We start from the raw sequence: 24652 nt of genomic DNA on the forward strand, positions 1-24652 counted from the left end.
TGAGTAGCCCAGATGTGTATGGCATCAAGCTTAAAGGCATGAACTGCTCATGGAAATTAAAATTCTATCTTTGAATCTTTGAGAGAGCCAGTCATTTAAAACCCATGCAACATTGTTGCTAATTTACATAATAATTTCCTTGTGTGGATGTTGGAATTTTGGCTCACTTAATATGTGTAGTGCTGAGGATAGATGCATTGCAAACCCAGTTCACAATAAGTTCCAGAAATCAAACTTTAAAAATATTTTTCAGGAAAGACCTCCGTTCATCCCAGAGGGGGCTTTAGCACGTAAGAAACGAATGGAGATTGATGCACCTAAAAGAAAACTAGTAAGTCTTATGGTTTACATTTTTATTTTAATACAAATTGTGGGGATGGTTGCCAAAATAAGGACACTGTAAATGTGCTCTTTTACTTACCTACCTCTGTCTGATTTCTTTGCAGGAGAGAGATCTAGAAATGGAAATGGGAGATGATTATGTTTTAGATCTTCAAAGTAAGTATGTTTTTTAATCTTATTAAATATTAGTGACTATCAGTCTGGAAAATAATTCAATTTTCATAAACGTTACCATTGTCTTTTTTTAAACTGTTTTTTCTGCACATTTTTCTTTCTTTTCATATAACCCTCAGATGTTCTTGTTGCACCAACCAAACCCTTGAGTACCTTAACCATATTCAACCTACTTCCGCAAAATCATAATGCAGAGATGTCATGGGCATTAAAACCCATTATTAGAAGGGCTTCAGCGTTGGACTTTAGGCAGCAACCTTTTAATCTTTTTTTTCCCTTGAAAGCCAATAAAAAAAAAATATATATTAAAGCTCCGTCCCACCAGAGATCTCGGGGCACTCGTCGGCGGGTGCTATGGCGCGCTGGTAGCCGCGTTGAGTATGTAGGCTCGGTAATCAGTTTTCCTTCTTGAAAAAAGATATAAGCACTCCAAGTAAATAGCAGGATTTTATTTCGCCAGCAACAGTAGTGAAATAGACAAACGCGTTTCAGACGGTGTCCTTCTTCAGTGTCAGTGTGCACACTGTAGACACTGAAGAAGGACACCGTCTGAAACGCGTTTGTCTATTTCACTACTGTTGCTGGCGAAATAAAATCCTGCTATTGACTTGGAGTGCTTATATCTTTTTTCAAGAAGGAAAACTGATTACCGAGTATGTGTGTGTATATATATATATATATATATATATATATATATATATATATATATATATATATATATATATATATAATTAACATTTCTACCCCCTTCAACTGTTAGTATCTAACTTAGGTGCATGTAGAAAGCAGGCTCTGTATATGATATTGCCACTTGGTGGTAATACCATGCACAGAGTCCAGGGGTACTCCAAAAGGGCTCAATGTGAATTCCAAATTGCTTTATTAGTGGTAGTGTGGGTGAGCAGCTTTGGGCCTAACACAGAGGAGTGTAAGACAGTTATTGCACAATAGGAGATCCAGACCAATTTTAGAAAATTATACTTAGTTCTTTATTTAAAGACTAAGATCTTCACAATAAGGTAAGTATGTTTTTAATTAAAAATACTTTCCAGTTTTAAAAATCGACACAATTTTTTCAGAACAGTTCAATGTTACCCTAGGGGGAAAACAAGTGTTGTGGTTAATTGGGTAAGTACGCAACTTATAGTTCCCGTCTTGGGGACCAAAGGTCACAGTGGGCAAATGCCAACACTGCACCACCAGCAGCACAAGGGCGGCCGGGTTCAGAGATCAGTGCATTTCAGTGGAGACTGGTTATCTTTGGAGCCACTGCTTGTAGGTAAGTGGAACGTTTGCAGGGGCCAAGCTTTGGTTGTTTAGTACTAGCAAGGGGTGGCCACAAAGCAGCACCAAACATACACCACCAGCGGCACATGCTGCAAACATAATATCGGGCCCCCAATACAATCCTAGGGAGTTTTTTATTTTTGGAAACAGGCTGCAGGTGTCAAACCGCAGGGTCCAGGCAGAACACCAGCGACAGCACAGGTGTAAGTTGGGGCACGGCTGGTTGAGCTCACCAAAGCCCTGGGGCTGCAGGTGTGCCTTTAGACATCGGAAATAGTCTTACCAGGCTGGTTGCTGTGGGGGGGGGGACCCTTCAGATTCACTTTGCATGAAGTTGTGGGGGTCAGGAGAGGTTGGCCAATGCTGTGTTCACAGTCCTGATCGCTGGGGAGACATCACTGGGCAGTTGGTCCACTCAGATTCGAGTTGTTTGTGCCTGGTGCAGAGTGGGCATGAGCCGCATATCCGCCGTGATACGGAGTCTTTGCTGTTGGTTTCTTCAGGATGGGTCTGCTGTCCATGGGAAATTGGAGTCTTTGTTGAAGGCAGCAGTTCTCCCAGGGATTTCAGAGGTCTCTGGCTGCAAGACAAGTTGAGCTTCATAGAAATTGGAGAGAGGCCGGTAGGGCTGGGGCAAAGGCTTTTGTCGTCCTCGGGCTTCTTCTGCAGGGATGTCTTCTTTATTCATAGGTTGTTGCAGATCTAGTTTCCAGGTTTGTGGGAGCCACCTAAATACTAAATTTAGGGGCGTTTTAGGGTAGTAGCAGGCAGGGCCAATTGGCACCTTATCTGGGGAGAATACACCCTCAATTGTGCCACTCTCCTGTGGTTGGGTGCATAGACCTAGCCCTTATTGGAGGGGGTCCCCTCATCTTCAAGATGGAGGGCACTGTGCTCAACTTTGTCTCTTCCACCAGAGGGGTGGAATTGGCAAAGATGCTCACACCTCCTAGTCTTTCTAAATTTTTCTGTCGGAGTGGCGGGGGTGGGTGTAAACTGGGGGCTGCCACCTGGTGCTAGCAGCAGAGGCAGGGAATCTCATTGTAAAGGCAGCAGGCCTTTGAAGCTTCCCCTTCGAGCACTGTCCCATCCTGGGGGAGGAGGTTTGACATCTCTGCCCAGTATGTGCATCGTTTCTGGTCCCACAGAGCAAAGGCTCTACAACCAGGGGTCCAGAAACATGTCTGTGTGTGAGAGGTTGCCTAAAGCCAGACCGGGCCCACGCCAGTGTCTGTAGGTTTCCCGGCAGGGCACCACTGACGTGCCCTCTGAGTACATGTTTTAATAATTGTGTAGTGGGGGATCTCTGTGATAGTCATAATCTGTGAATAGTTCCGCCCATGTGCGTGGACTGCAGCAATTTATTGAACTCCTACCGAGGGGTAAACGTGAGGACTTTCAGGAGGTTGTTAATGAAGGCATGATGGTGTCAAACCAAATCATTAGTGCGGCTGCGGACACAACTCTTCTAGCAGCCCATGGATACTGTCACAGGGTAAATTTGAGGCGGCACGCCTGGCTGCGGCTTACAACCCTGAAGCCGGCAGCACAGCTGCGGATTGCCCACCTGCTCTTTTTTGGGTTCCACGCTCTTCGGGACCCATGCAGACGAGGAAATGGCCTGTATGAAGGCGGAAGTTGAGACTCTCAAGGCTGTGGCCTTGGAGAAGCCCAAGGAACAGCGGAAGACTTTCCGCCCCTACCAACGGCGCTATTCTTCCCAGCAGTTCCAACGCGGGCAGGGTCGCCAAGCTGAGCAACAGCAGCAGCAGCAACCACAATATCAAAGGCAGCCCTTCCAAAGGCGTCAGAGGGGCAGAGGCAACCAACAGTCTACAGCGGGGAATAAGGGCCCGGCAGGGTCTAGGCCCTGAGGGATTACTTCCCCCTCTTCTGTTACCCACTCCGGTGGAGAGAAGCATTCAGAACTACCTGGCAGAGTGGAGAAAAATTCCTCAGAACATGTGGGTGCTGAATATTGTTTGCAATGGATACATTCTACATTTTCTGAGCCCTCTTCCAGCTATTCCACCGGTTCGCTCACAATACCTGCTGCGCGAACTCCAAGCGGAGGCCAATACCCTGTTAAGAAAAAGGGAGATAGAAGACGTCCCTCCATCTCAAAGAGGAAAGGGTCCATACTCCAGGTTCTTTCTTGTGCGCAAAAAGGACAAAAACAAGTTCAAGCCCATTCTGGATTTGTGACAAGCAAACAAATGGATTCACGGAGAAAAATGTTGCATGCTGTCCTTCCACCAGATTTATCCTCAGCTGCATCGAGGAGAGTGGCTTTGTGCCATAGATCTGCCGGATGCGTACTTCCACGTTCCCATTGCACAGAAGCATCGGAAGTTCCTGCGCTTCCTAGTCGACACCAATCACTATCAGTACACCGTACTTCCGTTTGGTCTGAAGCCTGCACCCAGGACGTTTTCAAAATGCATGACAGTGGTGGCAGTGCACCTGAGGACGAACTAAGTGTTTGTCTACCTGTACCTGGACGACTGGTTGATCAAAGCATCCACCTTCCAGGAAGCGCAACTGCATTTCAACAGAACAGCTGTTCTGTTGAACCAACTGGGTCTGCACAGCAACATGTCCAAGTCTGTCCCGACTCCTGTTCAGTGTCTGCAGTACTTGGGAGCCTCCATCTATACTCTCAGAGCGACGCTTATCGATCCTTCGGAAGGCTCGGGCTCTCATGTCTGTTCCATCAACGACAGTGAGGACGGTGTCTTATCTCCTGGGGTCGATGGCTTCTTGTATCTTTCTCACACCACATGCATGCCTCCACAAGAGGCTGCTGCAGGAATGTCTGGAGGATCAATGGGACCAGAAACGAGGGAGCTGGGAGGACAGGATCCGACTGTCTCAACATGCTCAGCAGTCCCTGAAGTGGTGGTGTTCAGCAGAGAATCTCCTCAAGGACGTTCCATTCCACAAGGACATTCCTATACCAACCATTATGACGGATGCTTCTCTCCAGGGCTGGGGAGCGCATTGGGACCATCTTCAGATCCAAGGCACATGGTCCCAGGCGGAAACCACGCATCACATCAATTTTCTGGAACTCCGAGCTGGTCATTTGGTGCTGAAAGCCTTTCATCCTTCCTTCCGGACCAGCTCCCTGCTTGTACAGACGGACAACACAACAACAATGTATTACCTCAACAAGCAGGGGTGCTCGAGATCGCGCACACTCTCAGGAAGCGCAAGCGATCTGGCCCTGGCTGTTAGCCAGGGGACTGACGATAACAGCTACCCATCTACCAGATGTGCAGAAAGCTCAGGCAGACGCACTCAGCAGGCTCGTTCAGAAAAACCACAAATGAGTCTTAAACGACGAGGTGTTAGAAAACATCTTCGCAAGATGGGGCACTCCAGAAATAGATCTGTTCGCCACCGCCGACAGCAGCAAATGCCGAGACTTCGCCTCCAGGTTTTACCAACCGGGGACTCTGGGGAATGCATTGTGGATCAGCTGGTCAAACAGCTTTCTGAACGCTTTTGCGCCCATTCCCCCAAATGCCGAGACTTCGCCTCCAGGTTTTACCAACCGGGGACTCTGGGGAATGCATTGTGGATCAGCTGATCAAACAGCTTTCTGTACGCTTTTCCGCCCATTCCCCTGATTCCAGCAGTGTTGATCAAGCTGTCCCAATCCAGGGCCCGGATGATCCTCATTGCTCCGGAGTGGCCTCGGCAGTGGTGGTTCACCGACCTGCTACACCGGTCTCTCCAGCCCCATTTGCGGCTTCCATGTCGGCCGGACCTTCTCACGAAGTTCGGGGGCAGATGGTACACCCCAACCTCTCATCGTTGAGTTTGGCAGCATGGCTCCTGAGCTAGGGCAGTATGGACAATTTAACCTGCCTGACAACTGCATGGAGATACTCAAGGAGGCAAAGAGGCAGTCTACAAGGACTTCCTATGCCTACAAGTGGAAGAGATTCTGCATTTTGTGCACGTCCAAGAATGCTGCTACTACATCCTGCAAGGAAGATGTCATCCTTCCATACTTGCTGCATTTAGCTTAATCTGGCCTTAATTTTCATTCTATTAAGGTTCACCTCGCAGCATTAACTGCGTATAGGAAATGCCCTTCACTAACTTCCTTTTTCCAAATACCTGTTATTAAAGATTTTTTGAAGGGTTTGAAGAAGGTATTTCCTCCCATTAGGCGTCCTTTGCCTCCGTGGGAGCTGAATGTGATGCTGTCTAGGTTGATGGAGCCTTTTGAGTCTATTCATAAGGCTTCTTTATAGCATTTATCCTGGAAGGCAGCTTTCCTTGTAGCTATAACATCGGCTCGCAGGCTCTGTGTTGTCAGGAGCCCTATACAGTATTTCATGCTTCCAAGGTTGTCATGAGGACTCACCCGAAGTTTCTCCCTAAAGTGATATCTGATTTCCATGTCAACCAGACTATCTCTTTACCAACGTTTTTTCAACATCCTTCCTCTCCGGTGGAGAGGTCCCTTCATTCACTTGATGTGAGACGGGTGTTGAAATTCTACTTAGATAAGACCAAAGACATTCGTAGGTCAGATCAGTTGTTTGTTAATTACGGTTTAATCAGGACTGGTCTTGCCACATCCAAACAGTCCATATCTAGGTGGATTGTGTCCTGTATACAACTATGTTAACAAAAGGCTAACAAGACTCTAGGGGGTAAGCCTAAGACTCATTCGACTAAAGGCAAAGCGGCTACGGCGGCTTTGCTGCGTAACGTTCCCATTGCAGACATCTGTAGGGCGGCTACGTGGAAATCTGTCCATACCTTTGCTAAACATTACTGCCTGGATTCTGATGCCAGGACAGTTGCGCAAGTTGGGCAGGCTTCGCTGAGGAATTTATTTGCTCAGTAAGGATTTTTCTTCTCGGTTTCTTCCACCGCTGAGTTGGTTGTTTGGGATGGGCTTGTCATTCTATTCACAGATTATGACTATACACAGAGATCCCCCTCCTACACAAGGAGTAGTTTCTTACCTGTAACTCCAGTTCTGTAGTAGGGGTATCTCTGTGATGGTCATAAGCGACCCACCCTCCTCCCCGGTGGAAGAAACAGTTTTTTCCCGGATGCTACAGGCCTGGCTTGATTCACCTTCAAAAAGAACTGAAAGTAACTTGCCTTTGGCTGTGCATCATGGGATACCGAGGGTCTCTGGAGGGTTCCTTAAAGGCACGGTATCCCTTTTCCAGACACATAATGGCAGCCTATGGGACTTGTCTGTCCAACCTCTCCTCTCTATCCTGACAAAGGATTTTTGTGGAGGGGAGTTTCTCTATGTGTGAAACTCTGTAAAATGTGTAAATTTCTATATTATTTGGCTATCCTTTTTCACTTCAGGATGAAGTGCTGGCCAATGTAGCCTTGTTAATGTCAGGCTGCATTATTTGTCTTTCATTTTCTCTTAAGTGTGTATGCAGGACTGCAGAAGAGGACAACTTAAGAGACTATTTTGGTTGCTCCGGGGTCAATGCACATGGATGCGACTAGTCACGGATTATGACTATCACAGAGGTACCCCTACTACAGAACTGGAGTTACAGGTAAGAAACTACTCCATCTCACACTGGCACCAGCGTAGATTTTTTACCAGGAGCTGTTTGGTACCAAACACTCCTGGGTTCAGTGAAGCCATCATGATGCTGTGGAAATCGAGTTTTCAAGTTCCCCCCGCATGTACTCTCTATGGCTTCCCTGACACTTATAATATGAAGGAATAGACCCTAATACTGTAGGGGGCATATCTGCTCATGCAGATATACCCACACCTGGGACATAGTGCACCCTGCCGTAGGTCTGATAAGGCCTGTTAGAGGGGTGACTTACCTATATTTTAGCCAGTGCTAGCTGGCATGACACACAGGCAGTGTGCCATGTTGACTTGGTCATTTCCTCACCTCACAGGGACCTGCCAGCTATAGAGGCAGGGGTATGACCTTAGTGAGGATGTCCCAGGGGACCCTCTTCAGCCTCCAGGATACCATTTACTAGGGACTGGCAGGGTGGCAGAAGTACCAATTGTGGATCAGTTTTAGTGAAAGAACACTGGTACTGGGAACCTCGACTGCAGAGACCCAGTACTCTAAAGTCAAAGTTGCATCATAAGCCAGGCAAAAAGTGGTGGGTAATGCAACGGAACCCCATTTTCTCACAGTGCGCCTTTCAAAGACCGCTGCCAGAAGCACTCTTACATATTTCCTGTCTAGCACAGCGTATAACATGAAGCACAAGATTTATCTTTTCCCTGTAATATTGAATTTCTTTTTAATACCCTGAACACCAACAAAAGGCAGCTTATCTTGATGTTTTGGTGGAATGCAGATACAATGATGAGCCCTACTCCTCATATGCTCCCACAGCTTGACAGTTAAGAAACATGAACATAATCCACATTAGACATCTAGTTTTCTAGTATAAACATTCTTCTAGATACTATCTAAATGTCTCATAACCCCCCGTTGGCAACTATGCATCCCATGCATGTTCCACTGGCAGCACCCTGTTGTCTGTAGCTTCACATACGCAACCTGATAGCATCTTGCCACCTATTTTTCCTTGGTGTCACATCTTGCAATTCAGCTTCTTGTTGGTTCTTATTCATCCTTTGTTTTGATTATAACCATAAGGTTTATTGTATACATTTAAATCTTAATATTGATCCTGCCGCCAACAAGTTTATGGATTGGCCGATCTCCATCCATTACCTGGCCCCATAGTCTAAGCCCTGCCACTTGTATTGGGAGACTAAGTGCATTCTTCAAACTGAGTAAGACACTTGACAAATCTCATAGAAGTCAAACTTGGATAGTACTAACTGGTGTTTTTTTTTTTACTGTTTATTAGTAACTGTTAGTTTCCTTTCTTTTCCTTTTTGCTTAATTTTTAAAAAAGTTTCTGGGTACGTTCGTCTGTATTTTTCATTATTTTTAAGTGTTCTACTTGAACCTTAGTTAGGATTCTAGCGGCTGTAGTGGCACACTTAATGAGAAAGGGAATACACGTCTACCCCTACCTAAACAACTGGCTGGTAAAGGCAGGTTCCTTTTCCAAGTGCAGAGAAAGCATAAAAGCAGTGACTGAAACCCACCACAGCCTGGGGTCTCCATAAACACAGAAAAGTCATCACCTATATCCGAAAGAAAGGTTATCTTCCTAGAAGATAAAATCAATACACCACAAGCGAGAGCATTTCCATGCGACAGAGTACTAGTGATAACGTAGCAAACTTACTGCCTCAAGAATTTCAGCCTTTGGCAGTGGAAAAGTTGTTGGGGATGATACCCTCCGGCATACCAATAATATCATGTGTGAGGTAACACATGAGACTGATCCAGGAATGATTCCAGAATTAATCGCCACTGGTGATTGGGAGGTGGGAGGATCTAGTGGTTGTTACGCAAAAAATACAGAAGGAAATGGCAGGGTGGAACCAAGCTAATAGAACAGTAGAAAGACCTTTCATGCTACCAACTCCGTCAGTGACAGTCACCACAGATGCCTCTTGCTCAGGATGGGGAGCACACATGGGTAAGCTCCGCATCCGAGGAGTCAGGAAACAAGAGGAATGCCGACAGCACATAAACTTACTGGAACTAAAAACAGTGTTCCTAGCCTTAAAAGCCTTTCGGAAACAGCTGTGGTACAATTCAATACAAGTTCAGATGGACAAGACAACAATGTTCTGCCTCAACAACCAAAGATGAACAAAGTCTTTCAACCTATCAAAACTAGCACAAGAAACATGGAAGTGGGCCATCCAGAGGCTGCTAACCCTAACTGCAATACGTCTTCCAGGGGCAGTCAAGTTCAGCGTACAGGCTTCCGTCTCACGCAAGTGGGAACTGAACCAAACAGCAGTTGAACAGGTGTGACAAAGGTGGGAGACCACAGAGGTAGATGTGTTTGCAACACCAAAGGATGCAATATACCAGTTATTGGTATCCAGACATCCACACCATCGCTCTTGTAGGAACGCACAGTCTATAAATTGGTCAGGGACAATTTGCATACGCTTTTCGTCCGATACCACTGTAGGGAACTTCATCCCGGTCCCTGGCCGGATGAAGATAAGAGCGAGTCGCAGGGTAGGGTTTAAAGGCTTTATTAGCTGTTCTTTGGTTTAAGTGCTCTGGTTTTTGCATGAACTGTGTAACAGTCCCAGGTATAGACCGGAATTGTCCAGAGTCACTTGTTATAAGACAAAGAAAACGGGGTGAGATAATAATCCAAGGGGAGGGACTGGAGAGTCACGCTTCTTAGGGAATGTTCGTAGTAGGTGGTAACAATCGTGGCTTCGGCTCTCTTCATCTTTCCGGAGTATTCCAGACCCACGTTACTTCACGTTGGGGAAGACTTGAACCGGCCTCCAAAAAGGGGGGAGAAGGGAAAAGAAAACACACAAGACAAGCGTCAGGGCTTCTGTAATAATTACATGTAGTAGGGTAGGGGAAGCGTGCCCATCCGACACCGGTCCCTAGCAGTGAGGTGCCTAAGTGAGGGACAAAGTGCTATCGGCGCGGTGAAGTGCTCAGGTGGCCCGCCCACCACCTTTTAAAAGAGAACCCAGTCGCCCCCGTCACTCGCCTGTTGCCACGGTCCCCTGTGACCGTGGTATGGTGAGATCCTGCCTCCTCTGGTTCCCTCAGGGGGCGGTCTCGCTCGCGTTGTCGGGTGTCTTTTCGGCGTCTTCTTCTCCGTGGCAGTTCGCGGCGCTGGTAGCGTCCTCTTCGCTTCGTTCGCTCTCTTCTTCGGTGTCCTCGTCGTCCCTCTCGTATGAACGGGGGTTCGGCTCCTGCTCACTCCACTCCTTCCCTGCGTAGCCGGCCATTTGTATCCGCGGGCCGGCGTTTCCTGAAAGCCTGCAACGCCAACCTCAGTTCCGGTTTGGTCCCGACCGGCGGCCATCTTGGGTTGGGTCGCGGTGGTGAATCCCTCACAGTGCCTTTCCCCCGCGAATGGACGGTTGGGCCATTCGGACGAAGGACATCTCAACAGGAAATCCACATTGTTCTGCAAGCTCCCTGGCAAGTGGAATGTGCTGTAGGAGAATGGCTGTAGGGTAAGAAACCACCGTAGAACTTTGGGGTTAGTATCTATATGCAGGGCCAGCCAGGTCAAAGGTGCATGATCCGTTAATAGTATGAAATGACGGCCCAAAAGGTAATACTGCAATGCTTCTACTGCCCACTTAATGGCCAAGCATTCTTTTTCTATAGTTGCATAGGCCGCCTCTCTAGGGAAGAGTTTCCGACTTATGTATAAGACCGGGTGGAGCATCCCTTTCTCATCAGGTTGTGATAATATGGTGCCTAAACCCCTGTCTGATGCGTCTGTCTGCAGTACAAAGGTTTTCTGGAAATTGGGGCAGGTTAGGACCGGATTGGTGCAAAGGGCTGTTTTCAGGGCAGTAAAACTTTGTTTGTGGGAGGAGGTTCAGGGCATTTTGTCTCGTGCAAGCGGCTTGGTGAGCAGGTCCGTTAAAGGGCTGGCCGATGAAGAAAAATGGGGGAACAAACTGCCGATAATAGCCCACTAAGCCTAAAAAGGACCGTACCTCCTTTCGGGTAGTGGGGCGCGGAATGTGGGAGATGGCCGCTACTTTGTGTACCTGGGGACGGATTTGTCCGTCCCGGATATCATACCCCAGGTATTCTATGTGGTCAGCCCCTAAGGTGGTTTTCCGGGGATTGATGGTTAATCCTGCTTCCTGCAGGGCTCTGAAGACCTGACTGAGATGTAGCATGTGGGTTCCCCAATCTGGACTATACACCACTATGTCATCCAGGTATGCCTTTGCAAACTCTCTATGGGGTCCCAGGACTATATCCATGAGACGCTGAAACGTCGCTGGGGCTCCATGGAGCCCAAAGAGCATCACTTTGAACTGGAAGAGACCCAAGGGTGTCGTAAAGGCTGTCTTGTCTCTACTCTTGGGTTGCAACGGGATCTGCCAATACCCTTTAGTTAAATCTATACAGGACATGACTTTTGCTTGACCTAGTGTTTCAATTAATTCGTCTACCCTGGGCATAGGGTAGGCGTCAAAGTGTGACACTGCGTTCAGTTTGCGGAAGTCGATGCAGAAGCGAATGCTTCCATCCGGCTTCAGCACCAACACGAATGGAGAGGATCAGGGACTTTTTGAGGGTTCAATAATCCCCGCCTCCAACATCGTTTTGACCTCCCCTTCTATTGCTGTTCGCCTGGCTGCTGGGATACGGTAGGGTGCTTGTTTAATGGGTTGGGAATAGTTAGTGACAATAGAATGCTCCACTAGTGTCGTTTTCCCAGGTTTTCCTGATACCACCGTGGGAAATGAAGCACAGAGAGCTTCTAACTGCCTCTTTTGTTCCTCAGTTGTTTGGGGGCCCTAGGCATGGTTTTCTGTGTCCTCTTGGGTGTAATGTGATACCTCTAGGGGTTTGGTTGTAACAACCAACATTGTGTTTTGTTTGGAACACGAAGGGACCCGTATAGGTTCTTCCCAGGCTTTCAGGAGATTTATGTGAAATATCTGGGACGCCTTATTGTGGTGGGGTACTGCCACCCGATAAGTGACGGGTGTAACCTTGGCCAATACGGGAAAAGGTCCTTGCCAAGTAGCTGGTCGTTTTTTTTCAGAGGAAGGCAAAAGGATTAGGACCTTGTCCCCTACAGCCAACTCTCTTAGCCGGGTTTGTCGATCATAAAAACGTTTTTGTTGTGTTTGCGCGTGCTCTAACTGTGTGTGTGCTTCTTCCCAAACAGACGCTAGGGTGTCTCTGAGGTTTTCACTGTACTGGAGTAGGGGTTTTCCTTCCTCTTCGACTTCCACCCACTGTTCTGCCACCATATCCAGCAGTGTACGGGGTCTCCGCCCAAACACAAGTTCGAAGGGAGAAAACCCCATAGACCTCTGTTCATGGGTGCGAATTGCGTAAAAGACCAGGGGCAGTTGGCGGTCCCAATCCCTTTCGCTGTTATCTATGTGCTTCCTCAACAGGGTTTTTATGGTCTTATTGTATCGCTCCACCAGACCATCGGTCTGGGGATGATATACAGACGTCCTTATCTGTTTGATCTGGAGGATGTCGCAAACTTGCTTCATGAGGCGTGACATAAAGGGAGTCCCCTGGTCGCTGAGGATTTCTTTGGGGAAGCCGACCTTCGAAAACAGGGTCACCATGGCCTGAGCTACTGCTTTGGAGTTTGCTGTGGCTAGGGGAAAGGCTTTGGGATAGCGAGTGGCATAATCCACGATAACCAAAATAAAGCGGTGTCCACGGGCAGAGGGGATTAGGGGTCCCACCAGGTCCATACCCACCAGACTAAAGGGTACGTCTATAATGGGCTAGAGTTGAAGGGGGGCCCTAGGTAGGGTGGGGTTATTAATGAGCTGACAACGTACACAAGCAGCACAAAACTGGACAACCTCGTGATAAACCCCCGGCCAATAAAACCGTTCCAACAAATAATCAAGGGTTTTTTCCTTTCCACAAGGACCACCTCCGGCTTGACTATGGGCCAACAGCAGGACCTGGGGGCGGAACGGGCCGGGCACTAGTAGTTGTTCCCTTTTCCCTCTACCGGTACGAGTAAGGCGATATAACAAAACCCTTTTTACCACAAAATAGGGACCTACCTTCCCTTCTTGTTCCTCCTCGGCCTGTGTCCATGCGTTCTGTAGGGAGCTATCTTCGCGTTGGTCTGCCCTGAAATTGCGACCGGTACCTAGATTCTGCCCTGGGGAGGAAAGAACAGTCACTGCTGGGGAATTCCTTTGTTGGGAAAAGAGAACCCTTTCCTGTCTCTTTTCTTTTCTGCTTTTTATCTTTCGCTCTGGTGGTTGATCTATGGAGGTTTTTGCAAAGGGGGTGTCAGTCAACCACTCTGTTGATGATGCAGACCCTGTTAACGACTGTAAGTAATCTGGTAAATGCGGTAGATCTGTCCCTAGGAGGAGCCGCTCGGGTAGTCCGGGGATTACCCCTACTTTCCGTAGCTGGACTTCTTTTAGGATTTCTAGTGCTACTTCTGCAAGAGGGTAGAGTTTGTGTTCCCCATGTACACATGTAACCTGGACCTGGGTGTCTGGAATCATAAGGGACTTTGGCACTAGGTCAGCAGCCTCTACGGTTTGTTGGCAGCCTGTGTCAAGTACAGCTTCTACAGGTTTCCCATTCACATGTATTTTCAGGTTATATGGATTGGTGGTGTTTCCTGTACTATAGATCTTCCCCTTGGTATATCCCACATTCATAGGCTCGGGGACAGGGGATCTAGCTGGGCAATTAAGTGCAATGTGGCCCCACTCTGCGCAGTGAAAGCACTGGGGACCCTGATGTGGTGCTATGGTAGGCTGAAACCTTTGGGGTGGTTTAACTGAGGATGAGGTGTTTCTGTGATCTAGTGGAGGGGGTGTTGGACGTACAGGGGGACGGATCGGGGTAGGATTGGGGCGGTGTGCTAAGGGGCGGAAATCAGGGGAACGGTGGAAGGCACAGGCTAGATTAACCGCTAAGGTTGCTGATAGATTAGGATGTTGACGTATCCAGCCCCGGTTGTTTCCTGGCAAAGCTTCAAAATATTGTTCAAGGACTACTTTCTCGGTCATGTCCTCTACCGAAGTGGTGGTGGGCTGGAGCCAACGACGCCCAAGATCACTAACACGATAGTATAGAGTTCTAAGGGGGTTGTCGCCCGCCGACCATCTTTCTTTCCGGAAGCGCGTTCTGTAATATTCAGTGTCGTATCCTAGTCTCTCTAGGATGGTTCTCTTTATGTCTGGATAGGGTGTGTTTCCATCGGGATTAGCGGCCTGGTAGGCCGCCTGTAATTCTCCCGACAATTAGGGGCGACATATTGGCCCCAGCGCTCGGGAGGCCATGAGGCAGTGGTGGCCACCCTTTCAAAGTTTACGAAGAAAAAGTCCGGGTCATCTCCTGCTTGATATTTTTGTAAAATGGCACTGGGTATGTTGGGATGAACCCTAGTATTGGCTACGATGTCAGACAATCGCAATATGGCCGTGTCTTGCACTTGTTGGTTATTGACCAGAAGAGCAGCCTGATCTCAGAGAGCCGTGTGTAACTCCTCTCTGTCCTTTTGGGCTTGTTTTTCCTTGTTCCTCTATCATCAGCTGTAGGTGGTGTTGTCCCTCCGCCAATTGGGATACAACATTTTCCATGTTGGTGGGGTCCGACTGCAAAACCGCGGTCGAAATCCCACTTCTGACACCCCTGTAGGGAACTTCGTCCCGGCCCATTGCCGGATGAAGATAAGAGCGAGTCGCAGGGTAGGGTTTAAAGACTGTGTAACAGTCCCAGGTATAGACCGGAATTGTCCAGAGTCACTTGTTATAGGACAAAGAAAACGGGGTGAGATAATAATCCAAGGGGGGGGGGGACTGGTGAGTCACGCTTCTTAGGGAATGTTCGTAGTAGGTGGTAACAATCGTGGCTTCGGCTCTCTTCTTCTTTCCGGAGTATTTCAGACCCACGTTACTTCACGTTGGGGAAGACTTGAACCGACCTCCAAAAAGGGGGGAGAAGGGAAAAAAAACACACAAGACAAGCGTCAGGGCTTCTGTAATAATTACATGTAGTAGGGTAGGGGAAGCGTGCCCATCCCACACCGGTCCCTAGCAGTGAGGTGCCTAAGTGAGGGACAAAGTGCTATCGGCGCGGTGAAGTGCTCAGGTGGCCCGCCCACCACCTTTTAAAAGAGAACCCAGTCGCCCCCGTCACTCGCCTGTTGCCACGGTCCCCTGCGACCGTGGTATGGTGAGATCCTGCCTCCTCTGGTTCCCTAGGGGGCCGGTCTCGCTCGCGTTGTTGGGTGTCTTTTCGGCATCTTCTTCTCCGTGGCAGTTCGCGCCGCCAGTAGCGTCCACGTCGCTTCGTTCGCTCTTTTCTTCGGTGTCCTCGTCGTTCCTCTCCTATGAACGGGGGTCCGGCTCCTGCTCACTCCACTCCTTCCCTGCGTAGCCGGCCATTTGTATCCGCGGGCCGGATGGAGTTGCGGCCGGCGTTTCCTGAAAGCCTGGGACGCCAACCTCAGTTCCGGTTTGGTCCAGAACGGCGGCCATCTTGGGTTGGGTTGCGGTGGTGAATCCCTCACAACCACTTTTGCCACTAGTGATGAACAATGCAGACAGTCACAGATGGCGCTAATTCTCATTGCGCCCCAGTTGGCAAAACAAACTTGGTTCTCTGAACTAATCAAGACAGCACACAACAGTGTGCAGAGACTGCCAGCGTCTCACAACCTACTTGCCATGCAAGGAGGGAGGGTTTTCCACCCAGAGCCAAATGCTCCGAGTCTGTTTGCAAGATAAAGGAGCTGGCTTTTCATGTAGTTTACCAAAATGTGGTACACTGTTGTGAGAATATGGAGTTCTGCTGCGTTACTTCCCGCATGTTTTTGCCTGGCTTTTGATGCATCTTTGACTGTAGAGTACTGGGTCCCTTCTGTTCTGTTTCCCAGCACCAGTGTTTTTTCCCTAATACTTTACCACAATTGACAACTTCAGCCCCCTGTAGGTCCCTAGTAAATAGTACCTGTTGCAAAGTCATCCTGTGCCCTGGGCACCCCCCAACTTTTTGCTGACTGGAACTGGTGGTAACTGACTCTGACTGACCCTGGGCTCTCTTTAACCAGGCCCAGGGCTAGTGCCAAGCTAAACGGAATACATTAGAATACAGTTAAGACACCCAACATACACTAGGGTATGGTGGGGTACCCCTGTAATTGGCATGACCTACCCCATAAGCCCCTAGTATGTAATAGGGCAGGGGATTGAAACTACCTAGAAGTCTCCAGTATCCTGAGGCATGGCAGTTTAGAGGCCAGCAGATTTTCTGCACCAGCATGTGTGCAGTGCTGAAGCCTGAGGTCAGTTTAAAAGCAGCACTAGTTGCCAGGACCGCTTTTAAACCTTAAATTGTGGCCAAACTCAACTTTGGGGGTAGGGGCCCTTAAAAATGCATATTAGGGACCCTCAGGGTCACCCCTGGGATACCTAGGGGTGGGGGGGTCAGTTATCTATAAGGTACGCACTTATAAAATTAGTTTTTATATGCCTTGGTAAAGTGAAATTTTACATTTCACTCCCCACATTGTATTAAAGAGCTGCTCAAATTCGACTTTGATGCTAAAAGAACTGGGTATGAAGGATCTGCAATATTTCTGCAGATTCAGAACCCCTGAAGTCTCCCCTAGTTGCACAGGGGGTGGGGGTCCTGTAGAAATTAGGGAAATACTTATATATATGGTTTTATAAGCCCTGGTGCTAGAAGAGTGGCCCAAGTCATTTTCCCCGCTGCAAACCCCATGGCCCATAGGTTAACATGGTAGGAAGTTATTGATTAATAAATATTGATAGGAGAGGACTAGCCGGACCATTGAAAGACTTCCCAGAATGGTAGTAGTAAATCCAACAATATTATATTGTTGAATTTCTCCTAAAGTGTCCATACAAGAAGTTAAAAGACTTTCTTGTTTGCAAGTCCAAATTCAGCCTTCCAGTGGTCTGCCCTGATTGCTCCGAGTTAAGTGGATTAGCCAGGCTGCTTTTAAGAGGTGATGAAGAACCCCTAGGGTTAATCACTCTGCTGGGAGTGCAGTGTGCTGGTCTATAGGAATGCCAGGCCAGGGGATGGAGTGGTAAACCATCCTCTTCAAAGGCAGAGGGGAGGCCTGGGTTTCGGTTTCACTCTGACACTCTTGACCCAGAGTCAGGGCTAGGCTTAAGGTAGGTATGTGCAGATGGTAGGGGAGAGTCCATTGAAATAAGCCATCCCAGGGTGTGTGTTTAGCCAGCTCTTACCTCCTTGCTGGAAAATCAGCCTTGATGGATTTGGAAGAAGGATGCACTCTGGGACAAACTAATGCCACACTCTACAGGATGTGGCCATAACTATGAGGAGTTGCCCTGCTCTCATTGGTCAGGAGTGACCTGGTGCTTGACCCAGAGAATTTTTAATAAGTATCTGAGAGGGGCCAAACCCTCCAGATCTGCTGCTTGAAACTTACTGAAGCAAGAAGTGCCCTGCTGAAAAGATTTTGCTGTGCAAGGAACTCTTGAGGCCTGACCTCTGAAGACTGCACCAAGTGAAACTGCAGCCCTGTGGATTACCTTGCTGCCAACGGACAAGAGTGAAACTCCCTGCAAGCTACAGGTTAACAGAGCTCACCTGGACAGCCCCACAAAGAATTCAAAGCCTGGAGTACCAGTGGATTTGTAAGGGTTTTGTTCAAGTGGATTGCGGAATTGAAGTTTCACACTTTCATGGACCCTCTTGGAGATTCCAGAACCTCTGATTGTGTGTTGGATACTTTGGCACCCGCAAGCAGAACTCCAGGAAGGTATTCTTACTGGATCCCACTTGCTGAAGAAGGCGGCCCACCACAGTGGTGAGAAAATTCTTCAGAACAATTTATAAAGGTGTGTCCCTGACTGAGAAAACGAAATGACTAAAAGGGGCACTGTTGATTTCTAAGCACTAGAAAGTGACTAATCTTTAAAAATTCATATCTCTGGTTCTCTACAGTGGATTTTTTTCGTTTTGGTGTCATGTAAAAGATACAAATATTCTCTATTTTTATAAATTGGTGTTGGATTTTTATTTTGTGTTGTATCTTAATTATTTACTGAAATGGTGTTTTTAAATGCTTTACATACCTGTCTTTGAAGTTAAGCCTGTCTGCTCGCACCCACGTTACCAAGGGTTGAGCATAGGAATAATTTTCTAAGACCTATGCTGGGTCCTATCATGTGTTAGTGGCCTTATTGCCAGGGGCAGACCTACATTTGCCCCTACCAATAATCCACTTTCCAACAGTACCCATGGTAGCTAGGGCATAGGAACTAAAGAGGGTCCCCTAGGGACCCCTCACCTATGTCATGCCACTGTAGCTTGCATGTCTTGGTGCAGTGAAAAACGATGTTGACATGGCACACTGGCATTTGAAGCTTCTCTTTTGAGCACTGTGCCCAATCTGGGGGAGAAGGTGTGAATCGTCCGACCAGGATGTGCTTTGTTTCAGCCACAGAGAGTAGAGGCTCTCTACCCACGGGTCCAGAAACATGTCTGGTGGTGACAGGCTGCCTAAACCCAGTCAGAGACGGCAACAGGGTTGGTAGGTTTTGAGGTGGCACCTCTGAGGTACCCTCTGAGTACATGGTTTAATAAATCCAACACTGGCATCAGTATGGGTTTAATAATAGGAGTCGATTGCCACCAAACACTCTTGGGTTCAGAAAAGTCATCATGGTGCTGTGGAATTCCAGTTGTCGAGTTTCCAGCCCATGTACTCTCTTTGGCTCCCCTGGCACTTAAAATATCTAAGAATAAACTTTAATATTGTAGGGTCATATTGCTCATGCAGCTGTGCCCTCACTTGTGATACCGTGCACCCTGCCTTTAGGGCTGTAAGGCCTGCTGGAGGGGTGACTTACCCATGCCACATACAGCATTGGTGGGCATGGCACCCAGGGATGGTGGCCATGTTGACTCTTCATGTTAGTCTGCACCAAAACATGTATCCTGCAATGTTAGTATGTGGGTGTTCAGGTGAGGGGGCTCTGAGTGGCATAAGACATTCTGCAACGCACAGAGGCCCTTTCTAGTCTTAAGGCCCTTGATACCAGGGATACCTTTTATAAGGGACTTACAGGTGGCCCAGAGATGTGCCAATTGTGGAAACAAAGGGACAGTTTTGGGGGAAAACACAGGCCCTGGGAGCCTGATTGGCAGGGAACCAGGGCACACTCAGTCAAATTAGCATCCAGTATCCGGCAAAATGGTAGGGAGTAACCACACAAAAAAGGTTACTTTCTATTTAAAAATGGGCTTACCTTTTTGCAAAGATCTTGGTCTTAAAATAAATCCTAAGAAAAGCTTATTTTGATAAAAAATGAATGTGGATCTCCTTTGAGTCGTGTCTCATTTATTGCTTATCGTGTGCACAACAAATGTCTTACACTTGTGCTAGGCCTAAGGCTGCTCCCCCACACTACCACAAGTAGAGCACTTTGGGTTTACATTGAGCCCTGTACACTTCTGGGGGAGTCGCTGGACTCTGTACACTATAACACCTGGTGGTATACCATATGCATAGCCAGCTTCCTACAACTATGTAAAAAGTACAACTGACACTTTTTGGCTGGCAGGGCTTAAATTAATAATAACAAATTCTCTTTTGTTGTGGTAGTGTGGGCGAGCAATTTAGTGTTATCAGAGAGTAGTGTTCAGCGTTTGTGTAAACAGAGTCAATAAATGAGGCACACGCTCAAGAAGAAACTTTAACCAATTTAGAAAAATTACATATTTTTATATAATTTAGACATCGAGAGCTTCCTAATCGGGTCGGTACTTTAGACGTTAGGAAATTTTACAGTACAAACAGTAAAAAACGACATCTGTCAGATTTGAGGCATGAGCCTCGAACGTATTAATGTTATCCTGTGGGAAAAACATTCACTGCATAGAGTCACATACAATAGACTTCCAGGACTGTTTTTCTAGACTTAAGGTAAGTAGGGGCGAAGGTCAGAAAAACCACCAGATGTTCAGTTTTGTCTGAACCCTGTACCCCTACAGTGTCGAAGTTTTTTCTTTGGCATTGTAAGTGCAGTGCTGCCATTAAACGTATATGGTGCTGGGAGTTTGTCATTACGAACTCCACAGCACCATAATGGCTACACTGAAAACTTAGAAGTTTGGTATCAAACTTCTCAGCACATTAAACCCACATTGATGTCAGTGTGAGATTTAATAAAAAATGCACACAGAGGGCATCTTAAGAGATGCCCCCTGAAAAACGACCTACCACTAGTGTCCAGGCTTAGTGGCTGCTTTCAGCTGCCACCACCAGACATGTTTCTGGATCCCTGGGTCGAGAGCCTGCTGCTCTCGGGGGGCCTGAAACAATGCACATCCTGGGACGAGCCTCCTCCCGAGGATGGGCAGGGTCCACGAAGGGGAAGCTTCAAAGGCTTGTCAGAGACCTGATGAAGCGAGGCAAACAGGGCAGCAGGGCCACTCTTGGTGCTGAGCATGTGGATTCTGATGTCCCTCAATGGTAAGTTAGCGATGGTGGTGTCTGGACTGGACGCGCAACAAGCTTTGGTTGATGCAACTTCTCTTGTAATCAGGGTATTGGTGCAGTGCAGCTCCTAGGGGACCGGACGCCTCCAAAGTTGATGGGTGGGACGGATCTGACCTCCTTGAGCACGACTACCTTTTGCTGGAGTTCTACTTCCTCAGTGGGCTGAGGGGTCGACAGAACGCTGGACCGGTCAGCTCCAGTCAGTGCCTGCTAGTGCAGGGAAGTGGCGTCTTCACTCCAAGTGAGATTTTTGCTAGTTGTTGAGGTGCTGGACTATCCTCCAAGGGTTTGGAAAGGGTGTCTAGCTCTTTGTCAAATCTGCCTCTGCGTTTGGCAAAGCACAAGCAGCCTGGCAGGATTTAGTGGCAATCTTTGGTGCAGGTCCTCTGTTCTTGCTCTGTTGGTCCTTCTTAATCAGGTTCCCAGTAGTCAAAGTCTTGACTTTATCTGTTTTCCTGGGGACAGGGAGGCCCCTAAATAATAAATTCAGGTATATTAAGGGGAGTGTAGGGTAGTATGCAATAGACTACTTACAACTGGGGTCTCTAACCCCCTAGACCACTTCCTATGAGAAGTGGGCGTCACCCTGTCCCAGTGTTCTTAATTGCACCACAACCAAGGTGATGAAATCCTTTCTCGACTGCCTAGGGTTATGTCCAAACTAGTAGTGCAACACACCTCCTTATTATTTATTTTCTCGCCTGTCCTGGTGCCAAATGTGCCTCGGGCAGAGGGTGGCATTCCCTAAGTTTGGGGGAAGCCAGGGTCACATATTCAAGGTGGCAGAGGCTTTGAAGCCTCTTGCCTTGGTATGCAGATTCACTAGCCAGCCTGCTGGAGGTGGTCATTACACCTCCTGACAGAGCAGGCTTTGTTCCTGACCTCCTGAGTGTAAGAAGCTGGCTCTATATACTATACCAAAAAGAGGTATATTGTGTAGAGATTCCAGGCATCTCTTATGAGTGGGCAGGGGCTTGCTTTAACAATCCCACAGCGCTCTTTTTGTGCTAGTGTGTTTGAGCAGCCTAAGGCTTACCAAGGAGGAGTGATGGTTATTTGTTGCTTACACACAGTCAATAAATTATAAACTATTTAAGGAGAGCCACACCAGTTTAGAAAAATAACATGTATATTTATATATATTTTTATATAATTTTGTTCTTGTGTAAGTACTTCTAAGCTAGTAGTTTTGAAGAATACCGGAAAATACGTTGGTATTGACTAATGCAATATTGTGCTTAGCAGTGACTCACAGGACTAATCTTATGTAGTTAAGGTCAGTATGGGGCAGAGCCCATAGCAGCACCAACAGGCCACCTTGGTCAGCTCTGTGGCGTCCGGGTGCAGAGGAGCTTTTTGGTGTCTGATGCCCTGTTTATTTCAGTGGGAAACTGTTCTAGGGAAAAAAGGTTGCAAGTAGGGACTGGGGGGCCAGTCAGGCTGATCCAACGGGGGTGGGGGGTGGTGGGTGGGGGCTGCTCAGATCTTGATGGTCTTGGGCACACAGCGCCACTGTTGGTCCATATCAGCTGGGGTGGTCATGTGCAGTGGTGCTTTGTGCGGCAAAGTTGGTTCCTGCACAAAATCGCGCAAGCGGCAATTGGGGGACTAATCTGCAACCCAAGGTGGGGTTCAGCTCTGGAGGTTCTCTGGACCTCGTTGGCCCACTTCGACTCAGGCTGGGGGGCTCGGTGCAGTGGTGCTTTTTGGTGTCAGGTTCTCGGCAATCCGGGGGTCTCGTGGCGCATTTTGAAGACAGAACAGCTGCAGGACGAGGTGACTTTGGCACAGTTGTCTAGTACAGCAGTCAGGCCGGTAGGGTTGGCGCCAGGTCAGCTGCTGCATCTCAACTCTTGCTTTTCGGGGCTCTTAAGTGACAATCTCTTTTGTAGGTCGATAGAATTATGAGGTTGCCACCTAAATGCTGGATTTAGGGGCATTATAGTGGGTGATGGGTAGTAGCCATTTGATTACCTTTAGGGGGACAACGCCCTCTATATGACCACTTCCTGTGGGAAGTGTGCATAACCCTTAAAGTGGTAAACATGCTGCAGCCCTTGGGGACCCTCTTTATCCTTCTTACCCTAGGTATGAGGGGAACCATTATTAGGGACTTATAAGAGGTGCTAAAGGTGTTGCCAATTGGGGGAATAATTGTACAGTTTAGGGAAATAGACCTTCCACATGGCCTGCTGTAGATGTGACTTGCGTTTATTACATACAGTGCCTTTGGCATGGCGCACAGTGAGTATGCCATGTCATGTTTTCACTCACGCTGTAGTCCTGGCCAGTGGATTGACAATGAGACTTTTACTTGTAGTGGGAAAAGCACTGGCACTGAGGTCATTGTGCTGTCAAATTCGAAAACCAGCATCTAGTAGGCAAAAATGGGAGGGGCGGGGTTATAACTGTTCTCCTGTTTACTATTCAAGGCTCCTTTGGACATAGAGTTTAGACTCTTGAACCTCCATATGAGAGCTGTGCAGTCCTCGAATGCGAGAATACCAATCTACAAGAAAATGTTACACAGCCAAATGGGTATAGTACACAAAGTGGTGCCACAAAGCAGGCCTCTTCTAGGACAAGACACGAGACCCCCACAGTCAACCGATACCTTACACACCTGCTGGACAGCAAACTAACCTACACGTCCCTAAAGGTACATGTGACAGCGATAATTGCCTATGCTAGGGGACACATGGGGAGAAGTTCCTTCACTGCACAATTGGTTAAACAGTTTCTAGAGGGGGCCTATAGACTAGCCCTGCCAAGATATGCACCAACACCCATTTGGCGTATTGCTAACACAACTGATAAAAGGCCCCTTCGAACCACTCCGCAGGACAGCACTAAAATGCGCCACGCTTACTACAGCTTTCCTAATTGCAATGACATTGCTATGCAGAGTAAGTGAGCTGCAAGCACTTACGAGCCAGGAGCTATACCTGCAAATGTACAAGGACAAGATAGTCATGAGAACCAACCAACACTTCCTGCCAAAGATCATATCACGGTTACTCATAAATTAGGCAATCCAAATACCTAACTTCTTTCAAGAACCAAAGATTCGCCCGAAAGAGCCATCCATGCACTGGAGGCTCACAGAGCAATAATGTATTGCCTGGAGAGAACAAAACCAATCAGGAAAAGGAAGCAGTTCTTTGTATCGTTAGCAGACCAGAACAAAGGGATGCCAGTTAACAAGAGAACCATCGCTAGGTGGATAGCTCAAATAATCCAAACGTGCCTCAAAAAGGCTGGTAAGCAACTGGAAACAAAGGCAAGAGCACGCTCGACAAGGAAGAATGGAGTTACCTCTGCCTTCGTGGTGAACGTGACATATGCATGGCAGCCAAATGGTTGTTAGTTCACACATACGCAAAACATTAATGCATAGACATCCAAGTGAATAGAGAGTCACAGATGGGACACAGTACTGAAGCATTTGTTTGCAAGTTGAACCTGATTTCTAAACCAACCACCGCAGTGATCAAAACCGCTACAAAATCATAGATTTATGCTGCAAAATGAAATGGTTGGACTAATCACAAAAAAAACAGATAAAAGACTGCAAATGTGAAGTTCTGAACCCCATCCACTAGATGATGGAATTATGCATAGCATGTGAATCCAGAAAATTCTTCTGCAACACTACTCCTACCTGTAAGTGACCATTTTGTTACTTGCAGAGAGGGGGTAATGGGGAAGTGGCGATACACCAGCGCTCCCACTCTTGATTATAAGCTTATAC

General features: G+C 47.6%; 1 protein-coding gene across 1 annotated transcript in view; it reads left to right on the top strand.

The window, feature by feature from the left end:
• Positions 1–24652, top strand: part of GTPBP4 (GTP binding protein 4) — a 240503-nt gene that overhangs the window by 171611 nt on the left and 44240 nt on the right. Inside the window, exons 11-12 of the mRNA XM_078663297.1 lie at positions 254–331; positions 447–498. Of these exons, the coding sequence (XP_078519423.1) occupies positions 254–331; positions 447–498 (130 nt within the window). The remainder of the gene's footprint in view (positions 1–253; positions 332–446; positions 499–24652) is intronic.

Source organism: Lissotriton helveticus, chromosome 10, assembly GCF_964261635.1.
Source record: "Lissotriton helveticus chromosome 10, aLisHel1.1, whole genome shotgun sequence".
Taxonomy (NCBI): Eukaryota; Metazoa; Chordata; class Amphibia; order Caudata; family Salamandridae; genus Lissotriton; species Lissotriton helveticus.